The sequence below is a fragment of the Crinia signifera genome, chromosome 4 (assembly GCF_055691185.1).
Source record: "Crinia signifera chromosome 4, ASM5569118v1, whole genome shotgun sequence".
Classification (NCBI taxonomy): domain Eukaryota; kingdom Metazoa; phylum Chordata; class Amphibia; order Anura; family Myobatrachidae; genus Crinia; species Crinia signifera.
Genome location: NC_139220.1, coordinates 194,905,798 through 194,923,825, shown reverse-complemented (window position 1 = coordinate 194,923,825; position 18,028 = coordinate 194,905,798). Strand labels below are relative to the sequence as shown.

The 18,028-nt window shown below is 40.8% G+C and overlaps 1 protein-coding gene across 2 annotated transcripts in view; it reads right to left on the bottom strand.

The window, feature by feature from the left end:
- The window catches only part of PLXNA4 (plexin A4), a 602,161-nt gene that overhangs the window by 234,755 nt on the left and 349,378 nt on the right, over positions 1-18,028 (bottom strand). For both annotated transcript variants that reach the window (XM_083183332.1, XM_083183333.1), the window contains exon 5: positions 16,931-17,031. In XM_083183332.1, the coding sequence (XP_083039458.1) occupies positions 16,931-17,031 (101 nt within the window). The remainder of the gene's footprint in view (positions 1-16,930; positions 17,032-18,028) is intronic.

Sequence of the window (18,028 nt, the reverse complement as noted above, 5' to 3'; positions counted from 1 at the left end):
CTCTGCTGTGTAATACTGTAAACAGTAGATGGTTCCATTGAGTTGATCCTTCCCCAGTTATGCTTCCTCCACAGTTCTCTTAAAAGCACAAAGACTGATTATGTGTACACAAGCTTAAAGCTCTGTAAGTATAATTACAATTTCCACCAACTACTGTACCAGACTCACCCTACTTATCAGAAAAGGATAACTGGAAAATAAAAGCCCCCAAGTTGTAAATGTAGCTTCTCAAACATTGTGGCGCAAGTTGCTGTATTCCATAATGTACTGTAAGTGACTTCCTTCCAAAGGCTCTCTGTCTTCTCTTCATGCCTTGTAGAAAATATTGCTAGCAAATTACATGCACGTTTACTTACACTCATTTATGCAAAGTACCTCAGCCCAATATTACCTAAAGACACACATTTCACATAAAAGGAAAAAAATCTTTCTGAAGCTTGTAATTTGACAAGAACTACATTTAACATTTTGCAAACACTGATTTTAAGAAGTCTTTGGGGAAAAAAACCTCTTTGGGGAAGATATTTGCTTGAAGGACTGCAAGTGTCCTTAATTCCTCTCCATAGGACATGATGTCTGCCAGCAAGTGTGACAAATTATATCTGATCTATTAGAAGAGGATGAAGTGACTAATAAAATAAAATAATATTAATAAAAGAGGTTAAAGGTCCAAAGCAAATTCTTTACCAGTTTACCAGCTTCATAGAGATTTTTTGCTAGTATACAACCATTAAAATCAGGCCTGTCATGCAAGGGAGCCTGCTGTGCTGACCACCCCCCGCCCCCCTCCCTCCCCCCACAACTAGTGGCACCCCAGGTGCTCCACAAACCAAAGCCGTTTTGGGGGAAACAAATTATGGGCAAACGACTTAGTCCAACTGAATCATCACAACAGCAGCTGCACATAAGTGTTCAGTACCCCATAGGGCAGGGAGCACTTCTAAGCAAAATAAGGATTTGGCCAGACTAGCAAAGGGAATGTAGGGGTTATTCAGACCTTATCGCACAGGTGAGAATTCACAGGCTGGGCGATAATCAAGAGACTGCACATGGGTATCGCTCATAGTACGTATGCGCAAGGCCATCCTGCGATAAAATCCTGCTACTTGACCGTATGCAATTGACTGACAGGAAGCTGGCTTTTGGGGTTGGTCACTGTTCGGTTTCTGGGAGTGTCAGGTAAAGCACAGACATATCCAGGTGTTTGAAGGGAAGTTGTGGGACTTCAGCGCCTGCCCCAATCAGCCTGTTTCTATCGCACTCGCCAGACAGACTGCACACACTGGAAAAATCATTCGATGGTGAGCAGCTTGGGTATGGATTGTCTGCGAATATCAGGGCTGCAATATTTTCATAAGCTTATCACAAGCCTTACAAATCGATTTGCAGGCTTGCACAGAGCAGGATTTCACTCTGGCTGGGTGGCAATTACCGGATAACAGGGCTCTGAAAATAAGAAGCCCAGCGATCAGGTCTGAATAACCCCCAAGATGTGGTTCCGATGCCATCGATTAAACAACACAACAACGGTTATCTGCCCCCCTCATCTGGAATTGAATTCCCCCCTTAGACTGAAGTCTACATTCACTCCTGCATGTCTCCTTCATCACTGAGGATTCTGTACCGTCCTGCTGTAAGCAGTGACCAGTGTAGCCACAGCAGTGGTACATTTGGCTCATTATTAGTCATTAGATTCATGTTTCACCTTCAAGTACTGAAGTTCTTCAGCTCTGGTAGTATTGTCACACATTTCACAATACAGGATGTAGTTAATGCAGTAAAATGTATACATATTCATTTCTTAATTATTTTACAGATTTTTGTTTCTGAATATTCTTCCCTGCAATGTCTTGTTAATCCTCGGTAATCTCTGTATGCGGTTATAAGGGTCTGTGCCATAGCAAATAAAGTAATGTGCGGAACTAATCCTATTTATGCATGTCTGGCATGCACAGAGGTTTTCCTGCTGTCAAATACAACAATCAGCGTTACCTTACAGAAAATGGGCTTCCCATTCCACAGTCTCACTCAAGTATTTCACAGAGTATAAGAAGTGTATTTGTACATAATGTGCTTGTATCGAATAGTGGCATCCAGAAACATATTTATCAAATGCAGAATCTTGAATGCGAAACAAAGCTTAGTAAGGTTTGCTTAGACTGACAGCCATGTCTGAACTACACATTCCAGTATACAAGCTGATTACTACAATTAAGACATACCTGTAGCTTAGCAATGGTTGTGGTATATTAGTTTAACGTTTAGGATGTCCACACAACAATGTCGGCATGGTGTAAAAGTCTACATTCAGAATGTCTACAGCAGGGGTTATCAAATTATTTTGCTCTGGGACCCCATCAGACAATAATTATTATTACATGACCCCAGCAAGTTACTGCAGAATGGCCACCACACATGTTTGGACCCCAGTCCGCACATTTATAGCTGCATAGCGGATCACTTTATTTCTTACACAACTGCGGAGATAAGCTGCGGAGATAAGTCCCTGCCCTGCATGTGTTTTATATATATATATATATATATATATATATATATATATGTATATATATATATCTCTAAGGATGGGGGGTTGTGACCCTGTCTGCGCTGTGGGGTTAGCAGCACCTCTAAATACCTCGCTGTTAATAGAGGTATAGGGAAAACATAGAGAAAGAAAATATATATATATATATATATATATATATACACACACATATAAAGCAATAAAAAGTTTTTATTTCATACAATAAAAAGTATATAAAATATGTATTTCATACAGATGTTCGCATCATAAATTTGATGTGAGATGCCACTTCCGAGAGACCCTACGCGTTTCGTCCCATAGGGACTTCCTCAGGGGTAACAAGGTATCATAACATGTATTCTATAACGAATGGTAGGAGTACCAGAGTTGGATCAAACACCCTAGAAACGGGTGTAGGCTGTATATGCAAAATTGTAAAGCTTGTATTTGCTGGGAAGGCTTTGGGAATAGCAGGGAGGCAGTGGATGGCAGGCAAGTATGTCTGAGATTTCTAAGTCAATGATGTGAGGAGTCCCCCCTGCCTCTTGCTGCTCTGCTTAACAGATCAGCAGTGAAAAGACGCTGTATGTATGCAGTCAGATCGCTTAGAAAATTGTCTGACATCGCCCCCTGGGTTTATCCACCTTAACCCTATAAGTAAATATTTGGTACGTATGGTTTTGCTCAGAGGGGTGGAAAACAGTTACCAGGTCACTGTCCATTTTAACGCCAAAATAGTTTCAACACCACCTCTCTAAGCTATTATTGAGGTATCGGATGCCATAATGGTGGCTAATTTTTCCATAGCTTATTCCTCGTGCAAACTGCTGCTTATTTGAGAATACATATTAAAAATGTAACTCGATTAATCCAGGTTTACTTAGGAACATGACGTTTAAAGGAAAACAAGTACTGTTAAATATTCACGGACTCTATTCATTTTATGTAGTTGTGTGAGATCATTGTCCCAGAACAAGATCATTAACACAAAGATGAAACTTACTAAAGGTCAACACCACGCATGATATTTCAAGATAGAAAACCATTTCCTGCAGAAATTTTGCAGACCGCTGGTACCGGTAACAGATAAATGTCAGGAGCAGTAACTAAGTCCAGCCAAGACACAAGTCCGGAGGGGAAATTCATTTAATCTGCCATTTTCTAATACTGGCCAATCCGCCAGCTTACATCTCTAGGAGACGCTTTTGAAACACATCAGTTTTTCTGGTACAACATAAACAAAAACAATCAGTGTAACGTCTGCATTCTTTTATTTGATTATATCACCCTGTGATTCACTTGAAAAGCCTAGTATTGATGTACAAAGTTCATTTTAGATGGGAACATTACAACTTGGTTTTTCTCTTGATAGAGTTCCGTTAAACAATCTAAAATTAATGTGGGCCATTCCCGCTTTCTTCCAAAATTACAAAGACATCAGCTCCAAATAAAAATACATTACTATACGGTACATAAAGGGTCTGATTCAGCGTTGCCTGCAAATCAGCCGCACAAATACACGTCTTTGACTGTTTTCACTGTTGCCTGCATCAATGAGTCTGCACCTTTCCTATCAAACCCCTTGTAAAAGTAAATGTCATTAGGACAGAAAAGACTTCAATAAATGTGCCATAAGGATGAAAGAGTAGCTACACTTACAGGTAGCTGTACATCCACACACTTAGAATAAACCAATCGAAAGCACAGTAACTGTCATAACAATCAGCATGCCTTTATACCAGTCCTAACCTGGGTGCAAGCTATCTAGAAACATACAGATCTCTGTATTTACACTGTTACACTGAATAACCCAGAATTACATCTGCACACCATGGCAAGTTCTCAGAAATTTTATCCTACAAGGAACCACCCGATTGTCATTCAGTTAATTAGTCTATGGGGTGCAGGCTACTCTGAATCTACCACCATTTTTTAAAGGTGCATATTTCTGTGCAAACAAACAGCAAGATCCATCCACTAAATGGACTTGTATGCAACTCAGGAAGGAACTTTCATGAATGGCCAGAAGCCTCATATTATGCAGTTAACACCTTTATTAATCTACCGATTATTTGATACTGAAATAAAGCAGTATAATGACAACCCTTCCACTTTCTAACCTTACTTTTGCATTGATTCCTTAATCATCAACATTACATACTGTACTCATTATACTGCCGAGGAAGATGCACAGGCAAGGCAGATAATATATGATATCCACAAACTATTTTCTCTCATTAATATCAACATATCATCAGGGAGAAATGTTTACGCACCACAGGAACGGCTATCTTAATGTAAAGGCACACTGGGCACAGGTGAATGGTGGTCATATGTTTAGAGTGACCATGCAGCATTTTCTAAGATTCATGGCACAAGGCTATGTTGATTGGCTAGTGCTATCCACCAATCAGAGTGCTGATAGCCATATACTGTATGGAAGCATGTGTGGTGAGACGGCGCAGGAGGGGCATGTTATGATTTTTTTGTTATTGGTTCCAATGAATGGGTTTGTAGGGGCTACAGTGCATTGTTTTTCCCTGTGCCTATGTCTATGTTGTTAAAACACTACTGTAGGTGGATGTAATACAGTTAAATTTATGAGGCCCTGATATGCTAACTTTAGTATAAATGAAGTTTTAGGCACACAGTAAATTATCAGTAAGCTGATAACAGGTGCACAGCTGCAAGTTGGAGAAGAGCACATTAACAGCTCTATATGGAGATGCCGACATCACTGTTTATTATATTATGTACCTTATTATATGTATATGTATATGTATATACTAATGATGCATATAATAAGGCTTCCCAAATAAAATCTTACTACAGGGAAGATTAGAAAATTCCTGATCACTGGTATAACAGTCTCAGCTAGAGATAGTTGGTCATTTTGTTCTTGTGGAGCACACGCTGACATTTTGTTACAATAAGCATTTGCAATATCTATCTCATTGCTTGTCTACCTGCTAGATTAGAAACCTGGCCTCTAAATCCAGCCTCTTACCAATATAAGAGGCAGACAAAGGGCTGTGTAATTCTCCCACAGCCAATCATGCATCACATATTTCTTTTCCTCTCTGGTAACAGCTAAGAAGTTTAAAAAAGGTGAAATGAAAGACGGAGCCTGTTCTTTGCAGGTTGAAAGTCAACCAAGCAACATGGTTAAAAAGAGAGAGAGAGAGAGAGAGAGAGAGAGAGAGTGAGATTCTATCTTACTCTCTGTAGGCATCTTGAGTTACCTGAGATCTTTTAGCTATAATTTGGAAGACTTTCACTAAGAAAGATAAACCCAGGGTCAATCAATTTGACCATTTCTAAGTAAATGGATTATTTTGTTTTGGCAATAGCGAGTCTGTATTCGTTGGACTGGGTATAACATCATTAATGAGGGGCATGGGTAAAACATAAGGGTAGCATCTAAAATCATAAATCCCAAGAATAACAGTAGAAAGAGAATACTGGCCAAACCTGGTACTTTTCTTGGGCAAATGATATGTGGGGGAGATTCAGTAGTTTGTTACTTAGGGGGGTATGCAATGTTGGATCACGGCTGTCGATACCCGACGACAGCCATGATCCAGGCCCGTTTGCGATCAGATCGACCGCATAATGACATATGGGATTCAATGTCCCGCCTGCCGATGGGCGCAAAGGGGGCGTGCCCGCGAAAACGGCTGTGGATTGTACGACAATCCACGGCCGTTATCGGCAGAATAGGCCAGACAACTTATGAAGTTGGGCCCGTTCTGCCATCATCCCGCATCGATGCTGTCATTAGTGACAGCATTGAATAGGGAGCCACCGCTATTTCCCACGTCGGAAATAGCGGCGGCAGATTGCATATCCCCCTTGAACAGAAAGGCATAAAATTCTAACCAACTGCTTCTAATGGGCATCACCCGGGGTGTCCTTTTCCTTGTAGTTTAACCCTATGAGTGCCAACATTGCTGTGAGAGATCCACTAAATATGCACGCATCGCTCACAGCGACTGTTCTTTTATTATAAATGAATACAAATACAGCCATGTTAATTAATTGAACTTTAGTTAACTACTGCACTTAAGAAAAGGACAGTCGCTGTGAGCGGCACTGGCATTTTTAACAGGAATTTTCAGGATCACTCACAGCAATGTTGGCACTCAAAGGGTTAATTTTCACAACCTAGTTTGACAAATTCCCTTGACAGGGTGGTTTAGAAGCTACAAAAAAAAAAAAAAAAAAAAAGGCACCATCATTGGTTAACACGCAGTGAAACCCCAATAATTCTGCATTTTATGGGCAATCAGTGAGTGGTAATACCTGATTTTAGAGCAGGAAACAGGTTATTTAGCTGTCATTTAGTAAACCCTGCAGTTAATTGAATAGGCCACTGTGTGCCATTTTACAGACTGTGCCTACATTCTGACAGAAGCTGTTTGGTTGGCACTTTAACTCTTTCCACCTATTAGTTGATTAACCGCTACATTATAAGATCAATCAAACTGATAAAACTATCTCAGCCATAGTTAAAGGGGTGGGGGCTTACATGGGAATCAGCTTGCTCACAGCCAGAGGGCTCTGAAATAAACTTTCCCAATTCTCTTTTAGTGCAAAGATTTAACCTTTAGTTAGTGCACTCTGGAGAACACCACAAAAGGCCAGCACATTTGTTCCGAGATGAGATGGTGTCTGCGGCTCTCAACAGTCGGTGAACATGACCAGAATCGAACGAGACAAAAAGTTCTGTCTTCTGTTCTTGTCAGATAGCAGCCTGCTAGTTTGCTACGAAACACATTGGTATTAGCTCGGACTGAAAGGGGTTAAATTGCTAGCTGTAAGCTTAACTTGAGCTATTGTTATTAATCTCTTTTTTTTTCACGCAGCAATTCTATCCATTAGGTTAAACAGCTATCATGGGAGACTTCAACACTAAAAAGAACAGCAGTTATTGTTATGCAGAGTTACCCTACCTCTTCTAAATAGAAAATCACGCTATCACTATTAGATTGTGCTAAGAAGCAGAGCAGGCTTTGGAAATAGAGCGTGACCTACTGTACAAGTACTTATAATCCCTGCACCATATCTTCAATAGATTCTATGACTAATGTCTATGAAGTGAATCTGTTAGGTGGTGGTAAATTAGTTTGTGCATAAATGCATCTATGGAGTAATAATACTGTATGTCCACTAAAACTATAACTAAACCACATATCGTTCAGTGACATCACTGGGACCACACTGGACATCATGCACGGGGATGCAGTCAATTTGCCGGCGGTCGGGATCCCGGCGGTCGGAATCCCGACACTGGAATCCCGACCACCGAAATCCCGAAACTTTCTCCCTCCGTGGGTGTCCACGACACCCATAGAGGGAGATTAAAATAGCGTGCTGAGCGTAGCGATGCACCGGGCCCGCTGCGTGCTCCACGGCCCCCCCATGTCGGGATTTCGGCGGTCGGGATTCCAGTGCCGGGATTCCGACCGCCGGCATTACATATCGGATCCCATGCACGTTATTGGCTACATTGTTAAAACTGACCCGCATTCAGCCATGGGGGGTGGGGGGGGGGGTGATGGTCAGTGTTAGCTATTTAGCCAATGATCTACATGTTCAGCGGGGTTCTAGGGAGTCATTGACCATGTGCAAGAGTGCCCATCATTACCGATATTGAGAGTACATACTACAATTTTTAAGAAAGATGTCGCTCAGAAGGACCCTCCTGAGCGATATCTTTTAAAAGAAATCATGTAGTTTCGGTCACACTACATCAGTTCAGCAGATTACATATTTGTAGCTACTATATATATAAAAACAATGTAAAAAGGATTAAAATTGTGCTAAACAGTAAGGCAATTATTGAATATGATGTAATATGATGGATTACATCTGTATCGCGGCATGTACGTGACATTTGTCTTCCAATCATACTCTGTTTAGACACTATCCGCTCATTATAAAACATTATTGATTGCTTCTTTTCCAAGGCACTCTCTGCTCCTGATTTCTTATTCTTTCCCAGCCAGCCATAACCTTTGTGGTCAGGTTCAGTGATATACTTATGTCCTTGACACTACCCTTGGTCTGCCAGCTGTATAAGTCCTAGGCACAGCCTCTACTTCATGCCAGCTAATGTTTAGACCTGGCAGTCTCCTGTAAATCCCAAGAGATTCCTGCAGCAGCCAAGCTCCACGATTTCATTTCACACCATCTAAATGATTTATCAGAGTCATTGCATGGGCCAGGATTCAGAACTGCTTTTAAGGGCCCATAGAAAAGAACTTCAGTTTGGCTCATTTCGATGCTTTGCCATTTGTGTCCACATAACGTAAATTAACTGTTTCAGTTATAAACCAGCAGGAGACTTTAGTGCTACTCTGAAATAATGGATATGTACAGCACAAGGTCTAGAAGGTACGATACTATCGTACGAAGAACTCTGGGAGGACTGACCATGTAAATAAAGGCTACAAGCATGCTTGAAAAGAAAAGCTAGGCAATGAATTACAATGCGACACTGTAGTATTATTTAGCGAACAAAGCTTTTTTTAGATCACGCTCTGATTATTCTTTAGACAAGAAATAGTCTTATTAAGCTCTTGTTGGGTTTTATTGTTAAGTTTTGAAAGATACAAGGGAGCACTATTTTTTCAATCAGTTTTACATCATTAAGTCAAAATGGTATGGTGCCACTGTTTTGTGGTGAAAACGACATATTGCAGTATCCTATGTATCCATTTCATGGATACACTCACAGACACAATGCCTCTAATTTTGGATCTTAATGAGCAGAGCATTACATGGACCATTCTCTCTACCCCACCTGGGAGCTATGGCAAGAATACAAATGTCATTATGCTTGAGATTCCCTCTGCAGCATCTTGTAAGGGATAAACCCTGCAGACATCTGTGTATCTTATATTGTACCGTCTCTCCTTGTCCCAGCTGCACCGAGACTGCACAGCCAGGTGATCTAAGCAACCGGCTACAATCTTATTTCTTCTCTCCAGAACAGGGCCGTACCAGGGATAAAATGTGTCATTTGCCAGTTCCACCACAGAAATGATGTATTGCCCATAGCATCCAAACAGATTCTACTCTGGTATTTAACACCTTCTAGAAGATAATAGAATCTGATTGGTTGCTAATAGATGGAATCTTAATTAGAACTCTTATCTTAGTAAATTTATCCCGAAGGGCCAGATGTATCAAGCTTCACAAAGTGATAAAATGGAGAGTGATAAACAACCAGCCAATCATATCCTAAGTGTCATTTATCAATCCCAGCCTGTAACATGACAGGTAGGAGCTGATTTCCTGTCTGTTTATCACTCTCCATTTTATCACTTTGTGAAGCTTGATACATCTGGCCCTACGTCTTCAGGACATTCCAGGCATCTTTTGAGGCATATGACGCATAGACGCACCAGTCACTGAACAGAAACAAGTTCAGTGACTGGTGCGTCAAACTGCCGAAGCCAGTGAAAAGTTTGGGACTCTCCAGAAGGCAGCTTTCTATACTGCCGGGTGCCATTTTAATACCCTAGATCAGTGGTTCCCAACCTGGGGTACTAGTACCCCTGGGGGTACTCTGCAGACCAGTTGGGGGTACTTGGAAATAATATTGGTAATGGCGGAAGAAGAAAAAGTCTCCCAATGGCAAAAGAAGTCTACCATTGACATGGAAACAAGCCACGTTGTGTCATTTCCAGTTCCATCTGCAGCGTCATCAGCATCTCCTTGTGCTTTTGCCCAACCAGCAATTCACTGAGAGCTACCTGTGAACATCTGCCCCGCACTGACATGGGTGGAAGAAGCATTAATCCTACAGGCGTTAGCGGGAACTCTGGAGACAATACACAGCCAGCAGCCAGACAAAGACAGACCTGATTCCTGACCATATACTAGTCCAAGGCTACTCCTTAATATTAGGACACGCATACTGCTCACCCACTCATAAGTACTGTGAAAATGTCAAATTGAGAGGAGGGGTACTTATAAATGAAAAGCCTAATCAAGGGGTACAGGAGAGAAAAAAGGTTGGGAACCACTGCCCTAGATGCCTAAATAGGTACCACAGTGCAGCCCCTAGACCCTGCACCCTGGACAGCAGTACCACCTGCCCAGTTATGGCACTGCTCCAGACAATTCCAGGGTTATGACTCTGGTACAGGTATAACACTGTACTTTTTCCTGTTTTGCTTTGGAATGTATTTGTTCTTAAGCTATACAGGGATACAGACTCAGTTACTCTCCATCTGGACCTAGAAAGCCATGCATTGTCAACCGGTGCTTTAGCTTTGTTTTGAAAAAATTTGATATGTGTGTAGACCCATGTTCTCATGAATCTCTGAGGCTACTTGGTAATGTGCCACTACTACATGTAAGGTTACCTGTGGTGCAAACTGAAAAATCAAGCAATATATGTGTCCTGCGCCACTGGTGTTCACACAACTTCTTACACCCAATGTGGATGAAGATAAGGAAATAAATATATTAATGTCACCATAAAGGGAATTAGCCCTTTAATTGTCAGCAGGTTTCATTAATCCAGGGTTAGGTCACCACCAACTCCATGTACTCTGAATGGAGATATAAAGAAAAGTGCAAATAGTGCAATATGTTTTGTAAATGTAAACATTTAATAAGGATGTGCACTTATAGACGATGACATATATAAAAGCATAGAACTGATTCCCCAAGGCAAAGCAGCAGTCAAAGTGTCCATAGGTGTGACTAGCACTAATTAATCCTGCTTGTGATGCAACCTAGCACTATATGATATCATTGCATGTTGAACATTGCAGTGTAGCAGGGAGGCTGGAGAGGGGCCAGGAAAGCCAGCTCTATAAACATATCACATTATTACCATGTAAGCAGAGAGCTTATTGGCGTGCAGTATCTGCTTAATCCGATGGTAATGCTTGCCAGATTAAGAGACAAAAACAGTAATTATCATTATACATGTCTGATAATAAAGGGGGAGGTGTCTGATCTCTTGTAGAATAATTGGTGTGTTTTATGTGTGCTGTCTTATTCTTTTTTGATGTGTGGGTGTTTCATATAGGATTAACTCTTGAGTTAAATTTGTGGCTATTTGAATTTTATGTATATCACTATCTCACTCTCTGAAGTATAAATAATTGTGCCTGGCATCATCATTTATATATATATATATATATATATATATATATATATATATATATATATATATATATATATATATGTATATATTAGGATATATTGTCAGCAAGGAATTGTCTAACCTTAGTGGCTTTAAGAATTAAATAAATAAATGCTCTCCTTCAAACTCCTGTTCCCAAGTATAATTTACTATAAAGGAATCAATACCCTTTTGCTGTTTTCTTTCATTAGAGTCAGGTTTCCTATTGTAGAGTTAGGACAAGAGTAAGGTTGGTGAAAATCAATGACAGCTCCCTGGCACGGAGCCTTCACACAGAGAGCCCAGTATCACAGTTCAAATGAAAGCAGCACAGCCGTCACCAGAAAGCCTGCCCTGTGCCCCCGTCCTGCCGCAAAGGCACATAGGAACAAATGAATCCAGCAGCCACTTGAAACTTGTGAAAGAGATTCAGAACAAACACAGATACATAAAAGGTAACTGCAAGCACTGGGTACACTACCCTCTTAGCAGAAGCAGTACTAGATTTAGGAGCAAGAAATACCTCTCTTTTTACATATATATCCTGCTTTAGGTTTAATGGCAAACAAAGGAAATAATATTTATGTTGATTGTTTAGGTACAGTTTTAAATAAGGTTTGGGCAGACTTTTGGAATGCAAACTAAAATTACAAAAAAACTATTTGAGCCACTACAACCCATGACTCTTCCACCAACACACAGGCCACTAATGTAATAACGCAATAATAAATGGTAAGGTCGGAGGCGTACCTACATATGCATAGGCCCCATAGCAAAAGTTTGTAAGGGCCCCCTATTTAGCAACTGATGGTGATAAATGTATGTAAAAAATATTAGTTAGATAGTAAAGATGGGCCAGCTTCAGCTCTGGGCCCCATAGCAGCTGCACCCCTTGCACATATGGTAGTTACGCCCTTGGGTAAGGTAAAAAACATCATAATGGAGGTGGTAATATACATAAATCCAAAGACTGTGATTAACAAGTATAGGATTTTCTCTCCAAGGCTTAGTACATTGATCCCCTTAATATCTAACAGATGCCACTGTAGACAGCAGATGCCAGGTAAACCAATGTGACTTTCACACTAAAATTGTATACAGTCACCAGCGTAACGCTTTTCAGAGAGGAGGAGGCTCATGTGTAGTCTCCTCCATTCAGGCCCCCTCCTCTCTGCCAGCACCAGCGTCACTCTGTAGGGGTCTAAGCACTAGAGTGCTCAGACCCTACTGCCCATGCGCAAATCTTCGGAAAAATGGTATGGTGGCCATTTTTCCCAAAGATCTCCATAGAGGCAACAGTGCGGTGCGTAAGAGTCTGAGCACTAGAGCACTCAGACCCTACTGCACATGCACAGATCTCCAGAAAAATGGCACAGCAACCATTTTTCCAAAGATTTCAGCATCCTTGTGGCCAGCGTCCCGGGACTGCGTAGGGTAAGTTCAGTAAAAAAAAAAAAATGAGGAGCAGAGTGTGCGGTGTGGGTCCCCTGAGACTCAATATAAATATGCCATCGTGTATGATAAGGGTTAATAAACCACAGAGTTAAGAGGTTGAATCCAATAATGATATTGTTGTTTCTGCACACAGTCTCACCTACATAGAGATTGTGATGAATGCTGTTATTGCTTATTGAAAGTTTTCAGCATGCAGCTGTTGGTATAAAGAATGGAGTACACCAGCAGTGTTCTTTAGTTTGTATGCCAGTGGTGCCAGCTGTAAAGTAGCAGTATGACCATGCTGGCATCTCTCAGCTGCTTCTTGGAAGGTGGCATATATTGTGGTATTGGGAAGTGGCATTTTCCCATCCATGATTACCATCAGTGAATACATGCTGATCTAGTTGTAGTTCACAGCAATCAGATCTCCATTAACAAAAGGAGCAGTGGACCTCAGATTGGTCAAGGTCACGTCTAAACGTTGTGGTACAGCTGTTTATTACAGTAAAGTGACAGGGTAATAAGTCGGAGTCCTTTAGTTGCCCTGATCCATTTCTCTGTCTCTGTCTGTCTGTCTCTCTCTCTCTCTCTAGTGATTTTATTTAGGCTCTGTTGTCATGCATAGTACTACTTACATAATACTTGGAACATTGCATCTCTCTATCTGTTATCTAGATCCATTTTGGTTTACCACGGTTAGTGTTCTCCTGTTTTCAGTGCTGAAAACGCCACAGTGCATGAAGAATACAACTAAAGACACCTCTACAGCGGTCTCTGAAGTTCCTTGTGGTCTCCCCTCCATCTTCACATTGGGTAGGGGGCTGCTGGGAGGCTCCTGGTCTGTTGGGAGCCTAAAAGTCTACTGCATCCATTCATGCACACATAAAATTGAGGATTTTTTAAGTGTTCAAATTACATAAATAACATCTATTTAACCCAGATTTAATATAATAACACCCCCACAATGTAGGTCATGCCCATGCCCACTTAATACTATACACATTCCCAGTGCCATAGGCCTTTCATAAGTTTCAGCTCAAGGTCTATGTAGACTTCAAGCTGGGCAAAAAGAAATGGTTACAAACATGTAACTGAAAGCAGTGTATGCCTGACAAAATAAGCACAGATGCTATGGTTCTAGACACGTTATATACCTTTAATATACTATTATCGATAGAAAATTACATCCATGTTGCATCCAACTCCGCATCAGCCCCCCTAAGTTAAAGATAGGCAACATGTGTATTATCAACTTAATGCAGCAAAAAATCCCACCATTCCCTGTAGTAGCTGGAGTGCCACAAATTACGTAAGCATACTGTATGTACAGTACGTTAAGTAGCCTTGAATGTATTCTTCTACAGCCAGTATACAAACATAATATTATCAGAACATTTTGCTATAACTCAGCAAATCAAAAGATATGCTGTTATACAGTACATAATAATGACTTCTTAGACATTTATTTCGAAAATTAAAAGTGATTATTACAAATTGGAATGTTACTTTGCAGATGAACGTTCCTTATTATTGCATATCACAGTTACATATTTTGAATTAGATTTTGGGACAATTTAGTGGGTGCCCATCACCATACCTAGGCACCAATGAAAGTTTGATTACAATGTAAAGGGATACTGTAGGTCAGGGGTGCGGAACCTTTTTTGTGCCAATGGCCGTTTGTATGGGGAAAAATCCTTCGGGGGCCATACAGTATGTAAAAATTTCTTGTACAAATTGTCCTGCTGCAGCCGTCCCACACACCGGCTGCTGCCGCTGAATAGGACTGACAGTCTACGGCTGCTGTTGATTAAGAGAAATCTCGCAAGAACTACCGACCTCTCGCGAGAATTCCCCTGTACTTGACTTGCAAAGATGCCAGGCGGGTGGGCGGGCCACTCAGACCGGCTACGGGGGCCAGGTAGGCCCCCGGGCCTGAGGTTCCCCACTCCTGCTGTAGGTAATGCTACCACTTTACTTTCAGGTTTGGATTCTACTTATCTTTCTTGGTTAAATAGAGGGGAGACATTTGCCTTATAAAAAAGTTTTAAAAAAGCAGTTTTAAGGACAGAACTAAATTTGCAAATAGGCTCTAAGAAGATGACAACCAATTTGGCCACATAAAAATAAATTACATCACTGTCACTATAGAAGGTTTTATCCATCTGGCTGCTTTAAAATAAGCTGATTTTTGTATCACATCCTGAGGTGGCAATCTCTCGTAAATGGTATACCATTCTGTCATTTACATGCTAATTAAAATACCATTTTTATGTCAGTTTCTAATAACACTGGCACCCAGTCTTCACTTAATATAAATCTCTCCACAGGTGGGGTCTTTCAGTACAATACAATTCCATAATGATTAACATAATGTTTATCGTTTAAAAGGTACTCTGCACCGCAGAAACAGAAAAAAGTGGTGCAGAATGCAATGTAATTATCAACTATATTCAGAGGTATTTTGTTAAGTGCATTATATGAGACTTGAATCTGAAGCACAGACATTTTGAGGACCAGTTATGAGAGGAAAAGTGCAGCACTTTTAGCAAGGAACATGACTTTCAAATAATTACAGCAGAAAATCAGCTATCAGTTACTGCTATTGGCAATGATCAGCCACAGCGCTCAAAACTTAATACATACCTCCCACCAACCCAGATTTGGTGGGAGTTTGCAGCAGTGCCCCTCATATGGACATTAGTCTACCATGCTGGGGATGGAGGACCCTCTAACCTTCTGCTCTGCTCTGTGGTGAATGGAGTGCACATAGATGAAAATAAAAGGGCACGACCCAGGACCACAGCTTTTCATTTAAGCCACACCCATTTTGAGGCCACACCCTCTTTTGAAATGTGCATGCAATCCCCAAACATTGGGAGGTATGGCGGTGCCTGATAAGGTGTCCAATTTTTCCATTATCTCTAGGGAAGGGATTCTAAAGAGAAGAAGAGCCCTACATGCAGTCTAATTCTCGACTCCCTCCTCTCTAGATATCAGTGCAATGAGACTCTGAGCAACAGGGCCACAAGGAGACCCTACACTGTACCAGAGTCCAGTGCGCATAACACCAGTAAAATGACCATCATTCCATTTTCCCAGTGATTTGTTCAGAGCTGCTGCCTACGAAGCTGAACTCCAGATGGGCAAGTAATCAATGAATGGGTGCAGGGTGTGTGGTGTGGGCCCCCATGGCCCCAGAGGCCCATGTGCACTGCACATTTAACACCCAAAATAGATATGCCAGTGCTTGTTACTCTTGTGAATGACTGTTAAACTTTGTCCGCTAGTCAAAAAGTATACTGATTCTTTGTTGGACAACTGTCATGTATAGCATTGAACATTCAGAGGTGAGTGACAGACAGGGACAGGAATTGATTCCATTGGAGTTGGTGATTGCAGAAGGGGAGACTGTGAAGCAGGACAAATACGGATAGTGCATGAGACGAGCTACCAGGCATTATTGCTAGTGTAGAAGAGACTTAACCACCACCATGCTGAGAGCCAGCTCTAGGGCACCGTTTTCTGTCTGGTGAAAAACAGATCAATTTTTTTATCCTGTTCTGAAAAGAAGAATAACAGGCACTAATTTACCCAAGTCCCACATTTCGCACATCCTAAATCTGTCAAGTCTAAATCAAAAAATTTTTTTTTTCGAAATTATCTTTCACAAAAAGTCAATACCTAGAATTAATCTTTTCTAAATACAGTGTGGACAGTTTTGTCACAACAACAATCCACTGTGTAAATTGTTACAGGTGAATCATTTTTAGATGGCTAGATATTTTTAATGCCATATGTAAAAAGACTGATCATTTACTTACGTGTTATGAAGTACACACCATCCACAGTGTGGGTCCCCAGAGCCCAAACAATCACTGCATGTAGTATACTGACCACAGGACTCAACAGGTACTCGTGTAAGCTGTAAATTAAGAGGGAGAAACATGTAACAAATTGTATCATGTGTTTTGCATTTAGATTAATCCAATAAGGTAGGAAAAATTAAGAATCTATACTGAATATCTAAAAAAAAAGGAGACATTATGATATTGAGCTTCTTCGAAACTAGACAGGTTTTAAAAGAATAAACAATAAACTGACAATATTTTTGAATCAATCCAATCAAATCAATAACTAAGACATTACTATAAGGAAGCTATTGTACAAATGAGCATCACTCTTAAAAGAACTACAGTGCTTCTTGTTCAGTCACACATACACAAAGAACCCGCCAGATGGTTTTGTCACATCTTACACTTGACAAGATGTAAAATCCAAGCACTGACTATTGGGACTACCCATTGGCATCATCACACTGAAGGGTAATTAAATAAAGTTGTCATGATTTCTTCCAATTAAGTGTTTGCTTGACCCTCTGCAATCATGTATTGTTTGACTCAGAAAAGTAAGAAGACAATATGTTTATTTGAGATGTCAGGAACCACGAGCATTTCGGATAAGGGACTTTTACTGGTTGTTTTTTTTTGGGGGGGGGGGGGTGGTTACATACTTACCTGGTCAGCGTCCACAGTGTCCTTCAGGATCTTCTTTAGTGGGGTGCATTGCACCAATTCGCAGGCGCTCCGGTAACATCAGGCGAAGGCCGCCGCGGACATGGGGGGACTTGGTAAGTATAAAAAAAAGGGGCGGAGGGAAACAAAAAAAAATCTGAAATATTCTAAAAAAAAACACAGTTTTTGGAATATTTCGGATAAGAGATCTCCAGATACGGAAGACTCTGTACCTGTATTTGCATTATACAGTGGGAGTTTTGGTTTCATACATTATGGGGCTCACCATTTCCCACTCTTACAAAATGTACACCTAAGGACAGATCACAGCACACTGCCAGATTAATATTAATGTAACACAATTCAAGTCCTTGAATATTAGGAAAACTTGGCCAATTTTGCAGGATT